General features: G+C 37.7%; 1 protein-coding gene across 1 annotated transcript in view; it reads right to left on the bottom strand.

Moving 5' to 3' along the window:
* LOC124277911 (scaffold attachment factor B2-like) overlaps window positions 1-20,744 on the bottom strand; it is a 30,055-nt gene that overhangs the window by 1,671 nt on the left and 7,640 nt on the right. Inside the window, exons 2-20 of the mRNA XM_046713637.1 lie at window positions 18,558-18,660; window positions 18,225-18,251; window positions 17,507-17,625; window positions 13,007-13,123; window positions 12,468-12,519; window positions 10,650-11,601; window positions 9,581-9,618; window positions 9,357-9,448; window positions 8,374-8,523; window positions 7,947-8,016; window positions 7,607-7,819; window positions 7,068-7,243; window positions 6,731-6,894; window positions 6,467-6,577; window positions 6,117-6,245; window positions 5,794-5,991; window positions 5,147-5,319; window positions 1,699-1,812; window positions 1,239-1,586 (exon numbers count right to left, since the gene is read on the bottom strand). Coding sequence (XP_046569593.1) covers window positions 1,239-1,586; window positions 1,699-1,812; window positions 5,147-5,319; window positions 5,794-5,991; window positions 6,117-6,245; window positions 6,467-6,577; window positions 6,731-6,894; window positions 7,068-7,243; window positions 7,607-7,819; window positions 7,947-8,016; window positions 8,374-8,523; window positions 9,357-9,448; window positions 9,581-9,618; window positions 10,650-11,601; window positions 12,468-12,519; window positions 13,007-13,123; window positions 17,507-17,625; window positions 18,225-18,251; window positions 18,558-18,660 — 3,346 coding nt within the window. The remainder of the gene's footprint in view (window positions 1-1,238; window positions 1,587-1,698; window positions 1,813-5,146; window positions 5,320-5,793; window positions 5,992-6,116; window positions 6,246-6,466; window positions 6,578-6,730; window positions 6,895-7,067; window positions 7,244-7,606; window positions 7,820-7,946; window positions 8,017-8,373; window positions 8,524-9,356; window positions 9,449-9,580; window positions 9,619-10,649; window positions 11,602-12,467; window positions 12,520-13,006; window positions 13,124-17,506; window positions 17,626-18,224; window positions 18,252-18,557; window positions 18,661-20,744) is intronic.

Consider the following 20,744-nt stretch of genomic DNA (forward strand, 5'->3'; position numbering starts at 1 on the left):
ATTCTCTTCATAGAAAAGTGAAGTGCCACACCCATCAGTCTGAATGACTGCTGCCCATCTGGTCAGTCAGTCCTATGAAAAGAGCCTGAGAGGAACTCATCAGCATTCCACAGATATATGAAAATTGAACAGGAACGAAATAAACTGACAGGTTCAGCAGATGCAATACTATGGTACTCAGAGCTCTTTCAAAGCACCACACTTCCGAATTAGTCCAACACTGTTGGTAATTAAGCTGACTGGATTAAGAGAGGCCAGAGCGGGAACACCTCAGTGTCAAGTGTTCAGGGGCCACTGTGGGTTGGATTGTTAACAAGGCGTAAAAACTCAAAGGCCACTGTGGAGCCTGAAAGGAGTGTTTTTTTGCTGAAAGACCAAACTGAATGAAAAATTTGAAACAAAAGAAAACAAATACCACCTTGAATTTGATACAGATGCCTATTTAAGTAATTCATCATAAGGCATGAAACATGGCTTTTGTTCTTTACAAATGAGGAAATATATAATGATTTCTTGATGGTAACGAAAAGTACAATTCCACATCCATTTCCAAATGAAGGACATCAAGTGCAGTGCAAATATGTAGTTTCATCCATCAGTTCTAGTTATAACAAAAACATGGATATACAATAAGAGAATTTATTGGATGACTGGAAAGAGCTGATCAAACAACATTTTAACATCATAAAATAAATCACCTAAAATGTTGAGACTTGATAATAGGTATAACAATTAATAAAATATTATGATTTCTTTCCAGATGGACAAAAATAATGTGAAATCTGTTGCAGACAGCTGAAGAATGGTCATATACAAATAAAATGTGGACATAGTTGGACATACAATTCACATCTGTACAAAAGCTGAATAAAAAGACTCTAAATTCTGGTAACTTACACTCAAAAGCAAATTATTATAAGTTCCACGGAATCACTGTGCCTTGACAAAATGTGCGTGTATGTTTTCAATGATTGGTGAATCAAGTCCATTATTGTGTAGCTGTTGTAAACACATAACATGAAACATCAAACTGAATAGAATTTCGTATGCACAATGATCATGAAATAGGCAGCCATATATTGTATGGTCAATTTTCAAGGCATTCATATACTAGTACTTTTCACAATATCACCAAATGTGGAAACTTGTAAGATTCCTGGATAAAGACTTAGTAGATTTGTTAGAAATGCTATTTATCATATATGAACACGATCTGCGAGCACACCCCCTGTCCAAACCATCCATTAGACACATTCCATTTAGAATCTTCGAAGTGTTCCTTGTTGCAAGTAGCGTGCCTCTGGTTGTCTGGTTATGCTGCCCATCATCATGAGGTTTGGGTTTTGTGGGGTGGTAGCCATGTACAGTCCTGGTCCCCCAATGTTGTTCATCAGACCCCCACTCCCCCCAATGTTTGAATCCTCCTCCTCGGTCACTATGTGTACTCTGTACTCCACCCATCCACCGGTCACCGCCTCCTCCCCGGGGCCCAGAGTTGTCCACAACACCATGGCCCCAGGACTGGTCTATCTTGCTACGATCACTGTTATTTCCCCACGACTGTCGCTGATTGGAATTAGCACCATCTGTAGAAAGTAATTAATCATATATATGACAACTGTTTCAATAGTTGAGCAGGCTAATCTTTGATCTGTGCAAGATTGCAAGTCGAGACAATGAAAATATGGAAAAACTCACTTGACATCATACCAGATCCAGAATTAAAATTCTTGCTACGTCTGTCATCTTGCACCCCAGAGCCACTCTGTCCTTGCCAGGTGTCACGTCCACTTGCTACAACCACCCTTGTGTCTGTTAACATAAATGCTCATTTTAATACTGTTACAAGATTTTAATGTGTAAATAAAGTATAACATTCCCTCTCTCACATGAACAAGAAGACAAAGTCATCAATATCCCCCTCAATGGCAAAATACTCTTCATGAATATGTCTACGAGTTATGATTATGTCAAATGTTTTGGCGTGTATATAGCTATTTTGTTGACAGTTACATAGACAGATTCTTTAATACAAATTCATAAAATCGGTGATTTACAATGTGATTAGGTTGTCTGACAAAACATCCACTTGCACAGTTTGAGATCGATTGGGTAAATGGATGAAGAGATATTTACAAAAAAACGGGTCCACATGCATTTCATGCCAAACTACAAGTCGAAGGAGAGTACTGAAAAGTTTCAAAGTTCTGCTCAAGAAAGGATCACTACCACCAAATTCAGTTGAAGCCAAAATTGTTGCCATGGAAACACAAAAACCCATTTTATTCAGAAATCCAAAACTACCGAAAGGCACCAGTTCACCACTAGGCCTACCTATGTATGAAATTTGGTGATGAACACTGTGAGTGAACAGTTTTTATGCTTTGCTCCGGAAAAGAGTACTACCACCAAGTTGCCAAAGTCAAACTTGATGCCATGGAAATGCAAAAAATATTTTATTCAGAATCCAAAACTACCAAAAGGCACTAGTAGACCACCAGATCTGTCTATGTGCCAAGTTTGGTGAAGAAATAGTGAATGGTTTTAAAGTTATGCTCCGGAAAAGAGCACTAGCACCAATTTCAGTCTGTCAAACTTGTTGCCATGGAAATGCAAAAAATATTTTATTCAGAAATCCAAAACTACCAAAAGGCACTAGTAGACCACCAGATCTATCTATGTGCCAAGTTTGGTGTAGAAATATCGAACGGTTTTAGAGTTATACTCCGGAAACGACAAATGTGCACTGACGCACACACGGACGAAGTCCATTTTCATACCCCCCTCAAAACACGCCGCGGGGGACAAAAAGGAACTACATGTTGACTATCTCACAGCTGAGATACAGCCCTCAAGCCATTTTCAACTCAAATCGAAAAGCTGAAATACAAAACACGACACCCGCTTTGAATTTCAAACAAGAGTCATCAGAAGATCACATCTCCCCCCGGCCCCCACATATTTGAAAGAACAAATCTGACAATTACTTCAAGTCCAGCTGAAGTTTTTTAGACTAAGGCCTAATGGCACCATAGAAACCGAAAAAATAAGAAATCACAAAAATCTGTAAATAGCAAAAGGCACCACTTCAAGATCTGCCTCATATCTGCCGAGTTCTGTTGAAAGATATGAAACGGTTTTCGAGTTGTGCTCCGGAAACGAGGCCCACCCCTCCCTTATGAGACTAAGCCCGATTCGTTCCATGGAAACCAAGAAAAATAAAAATGTCAAAAATCTGCAAATTTGGGATCTGCCTAACATATCTGCCAAGTTTTGCTGAAAGATATTAAGAAGTTTTCACATTGTAGTCTGGAAACGAAACCCACCCCTCCCTCTTGAGACAAAGTCTGAATCGTTTCAATGGAAACCGAGAAAATATGATATCACAAAAATCTGTAAATAGCAAAAGGCACCATTATAGGTTCTGTTATGATATATTTACCAATTTTTGCAGAAAAATATTTTAATTTTTTTTAGTTATGCTCTGGAAACAATGATTACGGGCGGACGAATAAGGTGTCGACTAAAAAATACAAAAAAACACCTGGAAGACTACAAAATTTAAATTTGAAAAATACAACTATCACCGTCACACAAAATGTGCTTTCATGTGTAGAGAGTAATGAGTGATAATCACAAAGAAAATTTCAGAAGACAAATCTGACATTGGATTGATTTAACTTCAAACAAACTAAGCGACATGTTCATCTTTACTTTAACTCTTTCAACACCAGTCAACCAGAGGCATTTACTGCCATGACACCAAGTTCCCAGAGACTCTCAGGTCATAGATGAAGCCTATGTTTATCAATGAAAATATCAGCTCGTAAATCATTATAACTACTACATATCATACACCATTTGAAAAGTCTAATCCTACTGTTTATAAATATGAAAGTTATTTTTATCATTTTATTCTAGTAATACAACAACTTAAAGAAGTTAATTTTTAATGAAAATGCAAGCTTACACATTTATATGTCCAGATAAACCACGAAGAAAGCAAAAAATGAGGTGATTTTTTTTCCATTTGTGACATGTCATAACACGCACATGCCTTTTTCTTATATATTTTCATTTTTACGTAATCAGAAAATTATTATAAAAAGATTTCTTAAATAATATGTATGGTCGCCTATTTCCCGATATCAGTTGCTTTCCGCTCGGTAACATGACACAACGGAAAATACCAGTTTTCAAAGCTTCGTATGAATAACATGCCAGGCGAATCGTTTGATGTCTGGTATCGTTCGAAAGCTCTGACCATCAACAATATCAATATACTCTTGCCGAGAGTATTTTCACAGTTGTAAGAAGCGATTTTATTGGATAAAGATTGGTTTCTAATGACGCTTTTTTCGCCAGTCTGCTATAAGGGTTGTGATTGGTCAAAATCAGACACTTGACCTAAGGCAGCCAATCAGATAACAGCAATGGATACTGTCGTCAGGTTCAGACAAAAGTTTTGTGTAAAATCATACTATTCTGAACATGTTCACAAAAAATCACAATCTATGCGTATATTATGGAACTTAGTGGACGTATCGTGCTAGGTTATGACCTGTGACAAGAAAGTTTAATGCATATATTTCAGAATTAAACATCGTGTCCGAGCGTAAAGTTTGAAGCGACGAAAGCCGAGATGTCACTTGAATTACATTACACAATCGCACAATAAAGATGGAAATAGTAAGTTGTAACGTACATTTGACAACTTTTATGAGTACTGTTGTTGATTTTATTCTTCCGTTTATTCAATTTGTGTAATTATTACCTCGAAACATCGTTACTTTGGTCTTTGACAACTCATTGCCCGAAGCATGTGTAGAGAATCATTTGTTTTCAATAACATTGCAAAAAATAGTTCATAATTCTAATTCTGTCGATTATATATGGCCATTTGAAATGTAATAAGTATTTTCAGGCATTATGAAAAGCGACAGATTTGATAAATGAATCATATGTTAGTTATGTTCCTAAAATTATGTATCATTTTGATGCGACTACTGCCTGGCTGGTTTTCCGGCCTACGGTGTCTGGGGACTCGTGATGTCTTGGCTGGTTTTCCGGCATTGAATGGGTTAAAATCAGCGAGATTAGGGGATAATTTGGGAATTCTTTCCAAATCTTTTGTTCTTATTCTTACCTCTATCTGATTTCCAGTCACTGCGAGAATCATGGCGCTGAGGCAATCTCGTGTTCCGTCTGTCATCATCTCGACCTTTGTTGAAATCTCGTCTATTCTCTTCCTGGCGGTTGTGTGTCCGTGTGTCTCGCGTGTCTCGTCTGTCATCTCTGGTGTTTCTAGTTTCAGAATATCTGAAGATAGGTAGATGCTCACAAACCCACATTATCCTTAAGTAGATCCACATATATTTACAGATACCCCCGTTTTTCGGAATAATTATTGATCTGGATCTGATCATATGCTAATTCTCACAAGTTGGTTACAAAATAATGTCAAATAAATTCAACCCATGAAATACACACAGGTTTCTGGTGTAGCCAAGATATACACAGATGAAAAATACTTCATACCCAAGAAAATCACAAATTAATTTACATTTTCTGGTTGGCAAAAACATGTCAAGCATAAGCTTCATGAGGATTATCCTACTTTGAGGGATGACATGTTTTCAGCTATATTCCAACTATGTCCTTGTAAACACCTATCATGTCAAATCAATGGTTCACTGTTCCAACAATTTAGGCCTCAATTCAATAACACAGTCAGCAAGGCTGCACTGAGTCTATCACCCCACTTTTTGTATTTTGTAATAAAGCCACAAGTACCTCTGGGCTTCTCCAAAGCCACTTCCATGCCGTTCTTCCCTATCACGTCCATGCTGCACTGGCATATCCCTTCTGTCATTTCGGTCTTCAATGCGTCCCCTGTTAGAACCACGAGTGTCTGCAGTACGACTGTCTCGCCTGTCATATCGCTCCACCTTCCTGTCCGTATTAGCACTTCGGTCAAAACGATTCTCACGTCTGAAAAACAATTAAAGTTGTGACTGTTGAGAACTGAAAACCACTCACTCACCAGAGTAACACTTTCAAGAGGACATACACGGATGTAAATATCACATATACAGACTGACGCCTGAATTCCTTACCTAGAATCCCCATAATTATCCAATCTGTCAGACATGGATCGTTTAGGGGGGCTGCTCCAGTAGTCATCATCATGGCGACTACCACGACTGTCAAATGGTCTTTTGGCTGCTCTTCGCTGGTCATCTAATCTGTAAGTTACAATCAACAAAATGTTCTTCATTTGGCCCCCAAATATTACTCATTTTCTCCAGGAAAACAGTTTCATGTTTGCATTACATGCAAGAATAGTGGTACTCTCTTCACCACCATTTCTGTTTGGTGATGAAAGCATTAATAAAGTGAACACTTCATTCTTTTGATGTTTCCAATGTTTCTACACTAACATAGTTGATTGTCAACTCTTCCTCACCTTCGTTGCTCAAGCCTGAGTTGTTCTAGTCTCTCCCTCTCTAGTCTTTCACGTTCCAGACGCAGTCTTTCTGTTTCAATACGTTCTCGTTCAAGCTTTTCTCGCTCTAGTCTGTATTAACAGATCAACACATTATATTAGGTTTATTCAAAGTGGGAAAGGCATCATTTGGTTTATGCAAATAGGCTGTTTATTAATGATATGTAGACACTGACTGAAACACTAAGATCTCACACTTTTATTCCATGCACTATTTTGATATACCTCAGTCTATCTTTTTCCCGTTCAAGTCGAATAGCTTCTTCTCGCTGACGTAAGTGAATCTGCTTCTGTCTTGTTCGTTGTCTCTCAATTTCAGACAGTCTCCTCCTTTCCTCATCACGCAGAGCACGCTCTTTTTGTCGGAGACGTTCTCGTTCCCGCTCAGCCTGGAGAAGAGATCATGAAATGCATCATACATGTTTCTGAATCAATCACATTTCAAATGTATCTAGATATAGTTTCACCTTTTCAGGTGTTATTAAATAAGTGACTGCTTGATTTCTAGAACTACTTGCTGGAAACGAAACAAGACAAAGATGAAAATTTTGACAAGCTGTACCTTGATCTTCTCAAAGGAAAGTATATCTTTAGGATCCTTGGACTGGGATCTGCCTGATTCAGACTTCTTTTCATCCTTTTCTCCGCCTTCCTCTTTCTTCTCTACTCCCTCTTCTGTCTTTACCGCCTTTTCTTTTGGTTTCTCATCTTTTTTCTCTTCGGCTTTCTTCTTCTCTGCTGAAGATATTATTTGGTGTTACGAACATGAATGTGTATTACAACTATACTACTGACAAAAATATAGTCGCAAATCTGTCATCCAAAATCAAGGCCTTGTAACTGAATTTGTTTTTTTCACTGTTTGGATGAATGCATGGCAGTTAATCACTGCATTTTATGTATTACCTGATTAAAGAACAACATGTACTAGCCATGCCCTTTTGGCTTGCATTTTCTCAATCTTGTTGCATCATTGACATTGATCAGAAACTATGACATACTGTATTCCTTAGGAACTGCTCAACTTAGGGCATGAGCAAAACACCTTTGGTCACCTTTTATACTGAAAACATTCAGATCAATGTCTGATACACAACAAACCTGCTGATTTAGGAGATGTTGTTGGATGTCTCTTGGCATCTGTGGAAGATGTTTGTTTATCATTATGTTTCTTCTCTGGGCGTCTAGCTTCTCTTCTAGCACGTTCATCATGATGTGGACGTCTATTGGACCGATTGTCTCTGTTGTCAGCCTTCCTTTCAACTTTCTTCTCTACCTTCTTTTCACCATCTTTCTTCTCTGCCTCCTTCTTGTCTGACAACAAAAAAGCTTTAAGGTGAGTGTAGCTTTGATTTGCTACCAACCTTAATACATTGGTACATATCACCAATAAAAACTAAACAGGAAATAGTCAATGCTATGGACAATTATCAATACCTACCAGCTGGTTTCTTGTCTTCTGCCTTCTTTAGTAAAGCTGCCTTGCTGGGTCCACCTGGTTCATTCTTTGCCTAGTAAAATAGAGGAGGTACACTACAACTCTTGATAGGAGTATTAGGCTATTTTAAAATATATAAATTGCCATTGACTTCATGTCATTTGATTGTTTAACCAAGTGATTATTATTTTTCATTTATGATGCTTCTGAAAACTTAAACCGGTAGGAGCCGAACACTATCAGACTACCATTTCCAGATTGACTTATTTCTTCAAACATAACTGTCTTTACATTTCTGCTATCAAAAATGTTGAGTAGATGTAAACTACACCACTTTTCAGCGTGTGCACACAGGTTTTTACACTTAAACCAGAAATGCAAAGAAGAAATACTGAGAATATTAAGCTTCAAAATACTGTGTACACTATACCCTTTCCACAGATATCATCTTCCCATGCAGTTCAGTCCGATGCAAGTGCTGAATACACTTAGAGGCCTCTTCTGCGGTTGACATCGTCACAAATCCATAGCATCGTGAGCCTGGACTGCGAGCGTTGGTCACAACCTTGGCTCCAATAACCTACAAGGGTAGAATAACATTTTCATAATGGTGTTCCTTTTTAGTCGGACAGAGGGAGACAGTAAATATTGCTTCATGGTGCACTATCAATGGCTGCCATTAACATGCAGGAAATCTCATGAAAGGTCCTGCAGAAAAATATACATCTGGAATAAGTACTGCAACAGCAGATTAGTTTCAGGATGGAAAGTGCTATCATGCAACACCAAAACATGAATTTAGATGTCATTTGTTTTGTCAGAATTAAAAAGAGTGGCAAACTTCCCCAAAACCTAGTGTTGCAATACTTTGCTCCAGATTTATTGATGGCACAGCAGGGCTGAAATAACTTTAAAATTGCTAGTGTGCTCTGGTACAGTGGCACATGTAAAATCACTTGCCCTGATAATTTTTCCACTATACTGGCCGATTTTCTTGTTGATTTTTTAAATAAACAACATAGTTAACATTGGAAAGTCAACTGGACACCGATACAGTGTGATAGATAAATATGCTTGCCCGACAGAAAAAAAACACTGGACTCGGGCGTCGGGCAATGGGTTATTTCCACACCTGGCACAGATGATCAATAGCAATGACCTCCAATGTACCCTGTATACTGTCATACACTGTATATCACTGTCTGTAAAGTGATCATGTGTTGAAAGTGATCACCTTCTCTGCAAAAACCTTCAAAAGTGATGCAACTTGTTCTACCCAGTCTCTAAAGTGGTCCAGAATAAAGCACATCACCAAGTGTATACACAACCTTTTCATTTGCAATGAAATAAAAAAGAGGCTTTTTTCTTCACTATTCAGTGATATTTCATACTACAAAAATGTAATAACCTCACCTTCCCATATTTGCTGAAAAGTGACTTGAGATCTGTGGCTCTAGTTGACGAAGCCAGGCCACTCACCCACAGGTTGCGACTATGCTGGCTGCCTGGGTAATGAAATTGAATTTCATGGTTATTAACACCTATTTTAACAATTTCCTTGAATTTTAATTGTAATTGAACTATTCAATAATTTGTTACTTAAACCCTTCTTTGTTAACAAGAATGAACACACTTACTCTTTGTCTCTTTCTCCTTGCCTTCCTTGCCCTCGGAACTACAAAAGATAAAAGTGGGGAATCCACGTTGAAAATGATAACATGACAGAATGACAAGTGAAATGTATACAGAAGGAAGTTGCAAAGGATTTTGAAAGAAAATAATGTCAAATCAGAAATGTCTTGAAAACCTCTTAGTTTTAACTTTGCGAAAGATTTTTGCTGTATTCTTCCAAGAATATATAGTATACATTTGATTCACTGTTTTGGTAACATGAACACAAGCTTTAAACATGTCATGAAATTCTCGGGTTTGACAAGAACTTCCTGCCAATAAATATAGTTTCATATTACAGACCAATTTACTCTGAACATTATGCTGATCACACTAGGATAATATCAAAACAAATCACCTTCAACCTCAGGTCAAACAGACTTTCCTGATTTTATTTACTGACCATGAACCTTTCCCAAAGTAAAATCAATGGCTGATTCACTGATGTAAATTAGTAAATGAAGAGGAAGAGTTTTTATCATTAAAGGGAAGAAAACTAATAAAATCCCTTCATGGTGAGCACCGGACAATAACACTGAATGAAAGCAAAGGGAACCGTGTGCAGACAGACATCATTCCTAGGGATGGAAACCAAATCTGATGACATTAAAAGCTGGTTTTCTGCTGTCACCTTGACAAAGACTTGCTCATGCTTGCTTCAGACGACCGACATGCTTAGTTCATTCTTCAATTTCTTCATTTTACAAATAGTTTTTTTCTCTTTTGTAAATTAACAGAAATTGATGGCTCTGAATTTAATTCTCTTAATAGACACTATTTTTTAACTTGAGCTGTGTTGCTGTTTTACATCCTGGTTCAAGGGAAAGGTGAAACACCAGAAACTTAAAAGCGTCTAAAGGAGGACAGCTAATGCAAAAGAATACCTTAACTCATTGGTGTAAGCTAACTTCAACATAACTGAAGCAGCTCAATTCAATGACAATCTCTTTCATCTGGTCGTTATGGAAAGTGAAAGCTGAGCGATCTTGAAGACTTTAGCATGATCAAGAAGACATCAATACAAACCAAACCAACCTCTTGGCAGGTTTTGCATCTTCTTTTTTATCTTCAGGTTTCTTCTCATCCTTTTTGTCAGCTGGCTTAGTTTTGTCCTCAGTCTTCACTTTGACAGCCTCGCCTGCATCTCCTTTGGCCTCTTCACTTGCCGTGGCATCAGCACCAGCAGCCTTCTCGCCTCCTTTTTCATCTTTCAGATCTGCATCAATCTCATTCACTTGAGTGTCATCCACACGCACATCAAAAGAATCATCCGTTGGTTCAAATAGGGTGATTTCATCCTTAGAAGAGTCCTTTGCTGTTGTTGCTGCTGCTGCTGATGGTGTTGTTGCATCTGCAGATTTGGGTGTTGCAGTTGATGCCTTAGCTGCAGCTACTCTTGGTGAGGATGATCGGGTTGCAGTCTTGGTTTGGGCCTTTGGGGCAGCCGATGTCTTTACTGGTGTCGTAGGTTTGTCTGCTGCTGCAGTTTTAGGTGTGACTGCTGGTTTCGCTGCAGGGGATTTTGCTGCTGACTTTGCTCCAGGTGTCTTTGCAGGCGTTGACTTTGCTGTTGCCGTCTTGGGTGCAGTTTTTGCTGCAACTGCTTTTGGCGTAGTTTTAGGTGCAGGTGTCGCTTTAGCTGCTGGGGTAGTGGCCTTGGTCTTTGCTGGTGTAGTGGATTTTGTAGGGGATGGGGCAGGAACAGGAGCAGGAACCTGGTTGACCTCAGGAACAGTTACAACCTCTGTCTGTTCTGCAGCCTCTTCTTCCTCTGGCTCGGCTTCAGCCTCCGGTTCAGTTTCGTCTATAATTTCAGTCTCCATCTCAGGATCTGCATCATCTTCTGGGGCAGCTTCACCTTCGGCTTCGTTCATTTCAATTTCCCCTTCAACTGTTCCCTCACCATCCCCTATAAATTCCTCATCCAAGTCTACTATGGCATCATCCTGGCCGACATCCATCGCCATTTCACCTTCATCTTGTGGGGCTAGAGAAATTTTTAAGTTAAAACAAATTTAGACCACATCACACAACGTCCATTTGATATTAAAATTCATACTCACCTTGCAATATGAGATTTGCGTCAGTTTAGTAAAAAGTAACTAACATAATTATGATAAACTAACTACTGATGAGTGCTTTGCAGAAGTCCACAAGGAAACCATGAAATGTTCGTTCACTAGTAACTTCCCTTCTGTTGAATCAAATGTCTTGAGAAGGTAGAAGAATAGTGCTATCAGTCTTTGCCATCAACACTTTGGTCTTGGAACATCAGTTGATTCACAGACACGACATCCTTCTATAATGTCGTTCAGGACCCGTCCAGGCAGTATTACCAGTCTTCATCACAGCATCTATTTCTTTACAAAGATGTGTCCATGTCTGATGTTTCTTAATGTCAAATCCATAACAAATATCACAGTGGCAAGATGTCCCATGAAGTCTTCCTCACAACATCAAGGCTTCACTCTGTCCAAGTGATGTAACTGTTTCTTCATACATAGTAATACAAACTGTATACTTGACAAAATATCCATCGGGCATGCTGGCGTCCAGGTTTGCCAAAGTGCAATGATAAAACGAAATACCAGAACGGATGGTACAGTAAGAATGCCTTGTTCCATCCATAGCCAATACTATATAATGAGTGGAAATATTTAAATCTCAATTTAAAGACCACACTATCATTAAAAAGAGGTTGTAATAATACTCTTTTAAATTCTTTTCTTCTTCTTTTACAAAGACTACAACAAAATTTATCTGTCAATCTTCGGGTAAAGATCAAATTTCGCTATTTTAAGAAGACTATTTAATATTCTTCTATTTGAACCTATCCTCCTAACACAAACTTACCTTCCTCATCCACAGCCTCTGACACATCAATTACATCAGCTTCATTGGCTTCCTGGAAAACAACACATCAGAATGGAATTACTGTTTACCTGAATTTAAATAAAACCGCTTTAGCTCTATTTATTACAATGACACCTCTTCAAATGAAGAAACCACCCAGGACAATCTTGTACTGGAATTCCAGCATTGGAATGTCAATCTACTGCAATGATAATTTACAAGGTTGCACTACCATTGTAGTCTCCCTGAGAGTCACTCAAAAGTTTTCATTTTCACAGTTTTGGTTTACAACAGATTACAATTTAAGTACTAAATATTACCAGATCTATTGTTATAGAAAGTAAACATTACACATTATCATGAAAACAGCACATCAGATTTAACTATTAAAGGTCAGACATCGCAAACATTACAACAAATATAAGTAGTTGTTCAAGCTGTGTCAATGGGCCTTGACAGCAGATGTCACCATTAAATTATCATTTTAATGAATATGGGATTATAAGATCAGAAAAAGAATATCTAAAATACAAAATTACCTCTGGTTCCACCAATTCTTGCCCAGAAGTATTTTCAATTTCAGTTTCTGTTTCAACCTCATTCTCAGTGACATTATCTACTGTCTCTGGCTCTATTTCAACTTGTTCAATGTCTGTCTGCAAGACAACACACAGGCAACATGCAATAATGAAGCTACAGGTAAACCACTGGATTGGTCTTGATGAATACTCGGCTTCATCAAGACTCATCAGTGTGCACATGCAATTGAGAACTTCACAACAAACATGTTAGTTTTTCACCTCTAGTCAAGTATGTCTGCTCATTTTGTATTCATTGTATAACTTTATATGCACAAACTTTTTGTATGGGTAGACCCTTGCAAAGTAATTCTAAGCCATTGACCTTAACAGGTGAACGTCGACATCACTTGTTGAAGATGGATCAATCTTAAAACAAAGTACCATGCCCCTTAGCTTCCTTGCTAACAGAATTCTGAGCACTTCAAGTTAAATAACTCTGGCCTCCAATCTCATCATATTGATTCGGTCTCCATATAATAATAAAAAATAATGTATGTACTTATAATTGTGCAACTTCCATAAACAAAGTGTATGCTCAAAGTGCTAACATTATTACCTGGTGAAAAGATAGTTTACTACAACCCAAACTAGGTCTTGTCAAATTCCAATTATTAACATCAAAGTTGTCTTGTACATGAATCTTTTCCATGCCCACCTAAATATTGTGAAAACTTGAACTTGGCTTTTACTGCCTTGACCCCGAGTTCCCAGAGACTCTGAGGTCATAAATGGAGCCTATGTTTATCAAGGAAAATATCAGCTTGTAAACCATTAGTGCTTACTACATATCATACACCATTTGAAAGGTCTAATCCTACTGTTTATAAAGATGAAATTTATTTTTGATCATATTATACAAATAATCCAACTACAACGTAATTAACTTAATTTTTAATGAAAATGCAAGCTTAAACATTTATAATGTCCAGACAAACCATGAAGGGAGCAAAAAATGCGGCAATTGTTTCCATTAGTAATATGTCATAATATCCCCATACCTTTTCTTTTATATTTTCATTTTTACCTAATCCTAAAATTATTTTAAAAGATTTCTCAAATAATATGTATGGTAGTCTATTTCCCGATATCAGTGACTTCTGCTCGGTAACGTGATACAACAGTGGGAAATACCTCGGTTTTTGAGGCTTCGTATGAATAGCATGCGAGGCGATTTGTTTGATGGTGGGTATCGTTCGAAAACTCTGAACATCAACAACATCACTGTACCCTTGCAATGAGTATTTCCACAGTTGTAAGAAGCGATTTTATTGGATAAAAATTGGTTTCTAATGATGCTTTTTCGCCGCAGTCTAATATAAGTATCGTGATTGGTCAAAATCGTACACGTGACCTAAGGCAGCCAATAAATCACCACCTATACGTATATTATGGAACTTGGTGGACGTATCGTGCAAGGTTATGTCCTGTGACAAAAATGCTTCATGCATATATTTCAGAATTAAACATCGTGTTCGAGCGTGAAGTTCGAGGCGATGAAAGCCGAGATGTCACTTGAATTACAATACACGATGGCTCAAAAAGATGGAAATAGTAAGTTATAATGTACGTTTGACAAACTTTTATGAGTACTGTTGTGGAATTTATTCTTCAGTTTATTGAATTACTTTCTCGAAACATCGTTACTTTGCTCTTTGCTGAAGCATGTGTGCGAGAATTGGTTTTTTTTCAATAACATTTCGAAAAATAGTTTATAATTCTAATCCTGTCGATAACATATGGTCATTTGAAATTTAATAAGTGTTTTCAGACATGGGGAAAAGTGAAAGATTTGATAAAGAATCATATGTTAGTTAGGTTCCTAAAATTTTTAGATCACTTTGATGCGACGGTGTCTGGGGACTCGTGACGTCTTGGCCGGTTTTCCGGCCTACGGTGTTGAATGGGTTAATGTCATCTAATCAGATATAAAAACAATACTTTTCCCACCAAGGCTATGGTCACATATCTTGAATACATTACTGTTTTGCAAGGTCATCACATGTGTGAACAGTGAAATGAACACAAAACAAGCAGACATCCTCAAATGGGATGAATAACCATATAAATTATCTCAGTATATACGAGAAAACGGAAATGTTAGCTATTACAAAGTTTGTGAAACTAACATGGTAGGCAGTATAGTCAAAAGCATAAGTTTGTCTACAAGCTTTCAAAACCAACAATAAGTAAATGTTCCTTTGGTTATCATACTATTCGATCTTATCTATGTGAATGTATTTCTCTAGTTTCTACCATCCTTGTACATCTTCAAAGCATCGCAAAAAGAACATCTCTTCAGGGGTGGAAATAACTCTAAAATTGCTAGTGTACTCCGGTACAGTGGCACATGTAAAATCACTTGCCCTGATAAGTTTTCTTGTTGATTTTGTAAATAAACAACATAATTAATATTGGAAAGTCAACTGGACACTGGTACAGTGTGATATACAAATTTGCTTGCCGGACAGAAAAAACCACTGGACTCGGGTGTCGGGCAATGGGTTATTTCCACCCCTGCTCTTTCTTAAATTCCACAACCAGCAACATTTTCAATGAGTGAAACGTAATTCAAAACATAGGCATACTAGTTTCTGTATATTCCACAAACAGCTGTGATGCTCTTTTCACTTTATTTACTTGCTTTAATTTGAAAACCAACCCATTGACATATTTAATGAGATAACTCCGCTGTGGAGGTTGACAAGTGTTTCAAAGGAATTGTCTCTAAGTGATGCCCAATTACACCTGACCCAAGTTATAGGGTGTTCTGGAGATATCGTTTTCCTGAGGCAAGTGATACTGACTAATAGAAGTCCAGTTTCCACCCTTGGAAAACTTGTCTTGTCCAGTAAGGGTTGAAACAAGACTTTTCAAAGTCAGTTACCTCCCTGGTCTCAAGAAGACGTGGAGATAACTGCTTACTTGTCAGTTTATACTGACAATGTGAAAGAAACAAACTGAATAAGGTAATTTTGCAATGTACATCAGAGTCACATCATATACAACCAGAGTTGAGAATTGCAGTCGAGATTTATCTGTTCAGTCGCAAAAATGGTAAGATATTCTATGTAGTTGTGATAACGGAAATCATGTTGCTCAATTTCACTTGTGACATACGTACTACTAGAACATTCAGTATACTATTCAACTTTTGATTGGTTAAGATAGGCTTTCCTATTATGTCTATACTTGACACGAGATTTGGTCATGTTCCCCTGGAAAAATACAAAATATCAGGGGTAGAAATAACTTTAAACTTGCTAGTGTACTCTGGTACAGTGGCCCATGTAAAATCACTTGCCCTGATAATTTGTCCACTATACTGACCGTTTCCTTGTTGATTTTTAAAATAAACAACATAATTAAGATTGGAAAGTCAACTGGACGCCGGTACAGTGTGATATACAAATAAGCTTGCCCGACAGAAAAAAAACACTGGACTCGGGCGTCGCAATGGGTTATTTCCGCCCCTGAATATCCGTCAAATGTGGAGTAGTATGTCAATATCTGTGTTACGATGTAAAGCAGCAGGAAGAATTATACAATCATTTAGCCTGTGCAAATCAACTTAGCAGCAACAGGTTTCTGAATGCATATTTCCTTGGCAACAACAGCTTATAACCAACTACAGGAGCATTCATAAAATGACTTTGGTTAACAGTAGGTTTCCTTTTGTCTAACTGGTTTCCCCTTTTATACACGTAAAAAATTACCTGGTAACCATAATAGTTTCCAGGGACTAGTTAACTGTAATGTCACCAAATGACTCCACCCCTATGGCACCTGGCACCCGTCCCCCTGTTGTTACAAGCTACTAATTAGTACCTCTAGCCCCTCATCTGGCTGTTTTGTTAGCTGTACTCACTACCCTGTAACTGGATTAACTGCTACTATTAACTAACACGTTAGGTCAGGTGTTGGTTGTGAGAAGGTGACGATGTGTACTTGGTATAGATAGAGAATCACGGCTCAGTGATCATTATTGATCAGTAGATGACCACTGTTGCTAATAATTGACAAAACACATATGAAGATTCTATATTTATTTACATTCACAAATATATTAATTCAGATCTTGACTGATTAGTTGGTTTTATGCAACATACATATTGTCCTCGTGGATAAATAAGGAGGCCACCTCAAATGTGTTGGGATGCGCTTTACTGGCTTCCGCTTTAATCCAGTTACAAGGGAGTGAGTACAGCTAACAGAACAGCCAGGTGAGGGATAGAGGTAATAATTAGTGGCTTGTAACAACAGGGGGCGAGGGCTAGAGGAATGATGCCCACCAAATGAGCAGTTACTGATCAAATACAAATGTTCATATTCAGCTGAAGTGATAAGACACTTAAATCCAAACAATAGTCTTCTACACATACAAACATGCTCTTTCAACTTGAAAGCACTCCAAAGATCTTTCACAATACAACAATGGTAAAACATTAATTGGACACTTACCCTTTCCTCTGCTTCCACATCCTCCCCAATAACATCCTCCAGAATGTCCTCACTTTCATCTGGTTCACCCTCGATGTCCTCTTCATACATTTCTTCTTCTTCTTCTTCTTCTTCTCCCCTAATGCCACAGCAAAAAACGTTTTTTCAATATGTTGGTCCAAAACATACACAAACTTATTACTACTTTAAATATAGCTGAAATGCTGTGAAGTAACAGTTTTTTATTGATCATTTCTAGAACTCTCTGAGAGTGAATGAACACCATGCCATTTAGAATGTGGTCAAATGCAACAGATGTTATATTTTGGATTATAAGGGAAAGTGATCTCAAATATAACATGATACAAGTGAGTGAATGTCATTTGATTCCTGTCATGAAAATTCATTGCTGGATCATAACATCTTTAAATATTATAGCCAGGCAAAACTAGTGCCCAGCAGCATGAACAACAAGCCACACCTTCAAGGTCAGGGGACAAAATATCAGGTTGGTTAGATATTGCAACCACTGGATCAACTTCTGATGTCATTTCCCAGTATGATGATGTAGACTTAGGACACAGCTAAAGACTGCCTTAAAATGTACCTATTAAAAGGTTAACTATTTCAGCAATCAAAATGAATGGACAAATCTGAATACTGAACCATCGATCAAGAATGATTCAGAGAAAACATTACAATCAATAATAAATGCATGAAAAGAATATTAATATACTTGCCTCTTCCTTTGACTTTCCTTTCGATCCTGCAATAATGAAAAACAGACCACTGAAAATCCTTGAACACGACTGCTTGATAGTCTCATTTAAGGTGAACAGCTTGCATCCAACATGTTTATCGAAATTATTGTCTAAAGAATGCATGTTCACAAAATGTATTCTCTTCCTTAAACATGCTGAAGAACCTACACATGGTTTTTGGACTATCAATGAATAGTCTGACCAATAGCAGACCAACACATCCCCTAATGGTGACATTGACAATGACAATGTAAATTCTTGCACTCACTGTATCAAGAACATAACCAGGGTCTCATAATTGATGTACTCACTTGCACTTCTGGAAGTTTTTATTTCTTCTACTGTCTTTTTGGGTGTTGTATCCGATACTGCAAAAGTGTATTCACTCGGGTCATGCCCTTCATCCTCTAATGCCTGGAATAAAAAAAACCCCAAACTTTTAATATTCTTCTTGCAAATAAACCAATCATCTCATGCCATGACTGGCAATTCTACTGCTCACCACAAAGCTATCTAAACATACACAAAAATAATCATAAATGGTGACAATTGCTACCATGGTCTTTTTTCAGCATAGAGAAGCAGTTTTGGGAGGAAAAAGAGGGATAAACCTGATTGATTAAAAATTGCAAAGACATAATAAACAAGCATTGTCACTAAGGTGACAATCCCCCACCACAAATTATCAAATCAAACTTATAAAGTAATGAAAGCTTAAGATGAAGTTAAATGTATTGCTTATTGAAAAACATTCAAGGGAGGTCTTGAAAGTCTATGAAGAAAATCCAGTGAACCGTTCTTAAAATATCTTGCTGACAATTCAGGTTAACAGGTCACCAAAATTGACTGGGCCCTGGGCCCTCCCAAGATGAAGCTTGGTGTCAAATATGAAGAAAATCCACAGAATATTTTTTGCGGTATCTTGCTGACAAGCATAACATGTAGTTTACATGCTGAAATCTTCAAAGTGTCCCTGTGACCTTGAAAATTAGGTGAAGGTCACCAAAATTGACTGGGCCCTGCGCCTTCCCTGGATAAAGCTTGGGGTTGAATAAGAATAAAATCCAGCGAATGGTTCTTGAGGTATCTCGCTGACCAGCATAACATGTAGTTTAAAATCCAGCGAATGGTTCTTGAGGTATCTCGCTGACCAGCATAACATGTAGTTTAATATGGTGAAATCTTCAAAGTGTCGCCATGACCTTGAAAATTATGTGAAAGTCACCAAAATCTGGGCCCTGTGCCTTCCCGAGATAAAGCTTGGTATTTAATATGAAGAAAATCCAGTGAACGGTTCTTGAGATATTCCAATTTGTACGTAGGGACAGAGGCTAATACTATACCCCCGCTTCTCGCTAAACGCACGGCGGGGGATAATTAATTTACCATTTCAATTATCAGGGCTCCAGATAATTTTTCAACATCAGGAGAACGTACTCCTTATTTTTTTCAATATAGGAGTACTGGAAAAACTTAAGAGTACATTTAGAGTACTGAATGGAATTTAATGGTGTATCAGTAATGGTGTAACAGGTCAATAAACAACAAAACAATACTTTTTCAGATAAATACTTTTGTAAATGATTCTAAGACTGTACACCATTGCTGTGCTGCGTATCTGCTACGTTTCCTAAATTATTTCCTATCGTATCTTGCATATCTTTTATCTGTACATACGCCGAGACGGCCTTTATCTGGAGCCCTGAATTATTCTCCTGGATTTATACATGTTTTAAGTGCAGAGATTGGGTTAAGTGTATGTCTCATACATTCATACAGAAATAGCAATACACTGTACAAACAGCAGCAGCAGCAATCAATGAATGAATACCTGTGAAAGTGCATTCCAGTGACTAATAATAAAAATTAAAAACTAACATTAATATATGTCCATAGGTTCCAAGAAATAATACCTCAGGGATCATTTTGGATTTTAACTAGGCCTATGCTGTTAGATATGAGTAGGCCCTGTGCCCTGGCACTGGGGAGCAAGTGGGTTACACCCTGACAACGTTTTCCGGGTATTGGAAGTGAGATTGCTGGGGGAATTTTTTCAGAGAAATAGTTACATGAATATATCCTGGCTTTTCCTGACCATTCTGTTGCTTTAATGCACTCACTTTGAGTGTTCTTGGGCTTTCATTATAATTTGCAATTACCAGCCGATGAGCCCATTACATATGGCACCATCTTTAGGTTAGCAAAGTAATTGGAGAACCTTTAGTATTACTGGGAAATTCCATGTATTACAATGTAAAATATTTTAAATTCCTAGCTGTTATGCTGATTATTGCAGGAACCCTAGGGCTATATTTCAGAATTTAGAAAATTCAAACTTCATAAAAAAATACCCCAAATCCCTACTTAGAACAAAATGACCATTTCCCCCCCAAAGTGCAGATGAGTACTTGTACTCGTAAAATAGTGCTGTGTCCAAAAGGTAGAATAAAAACAGTTACTGTGAATTAACACTGGGTTTATCTTCAATTCTGCATCAC

The sequence above is a fragment of the Haliotis rubra genome, unplaced genomic scaffold (genome assembly GCF_003918875.1).
Source record: "Haliotis rubra isolate DU_JTF1 unplaced genomic scaffold, ASM391887v1 Scf23, whole genome shotgun sequence".
In the NCBI taxonomy this organism is placed as follows: domain Eukaryota; kingdom Metazoa; phylum Mollusca; class Gastropoda; order Lepetellida; family Haliotidae; genus Haliotis; species Haliotis rubra.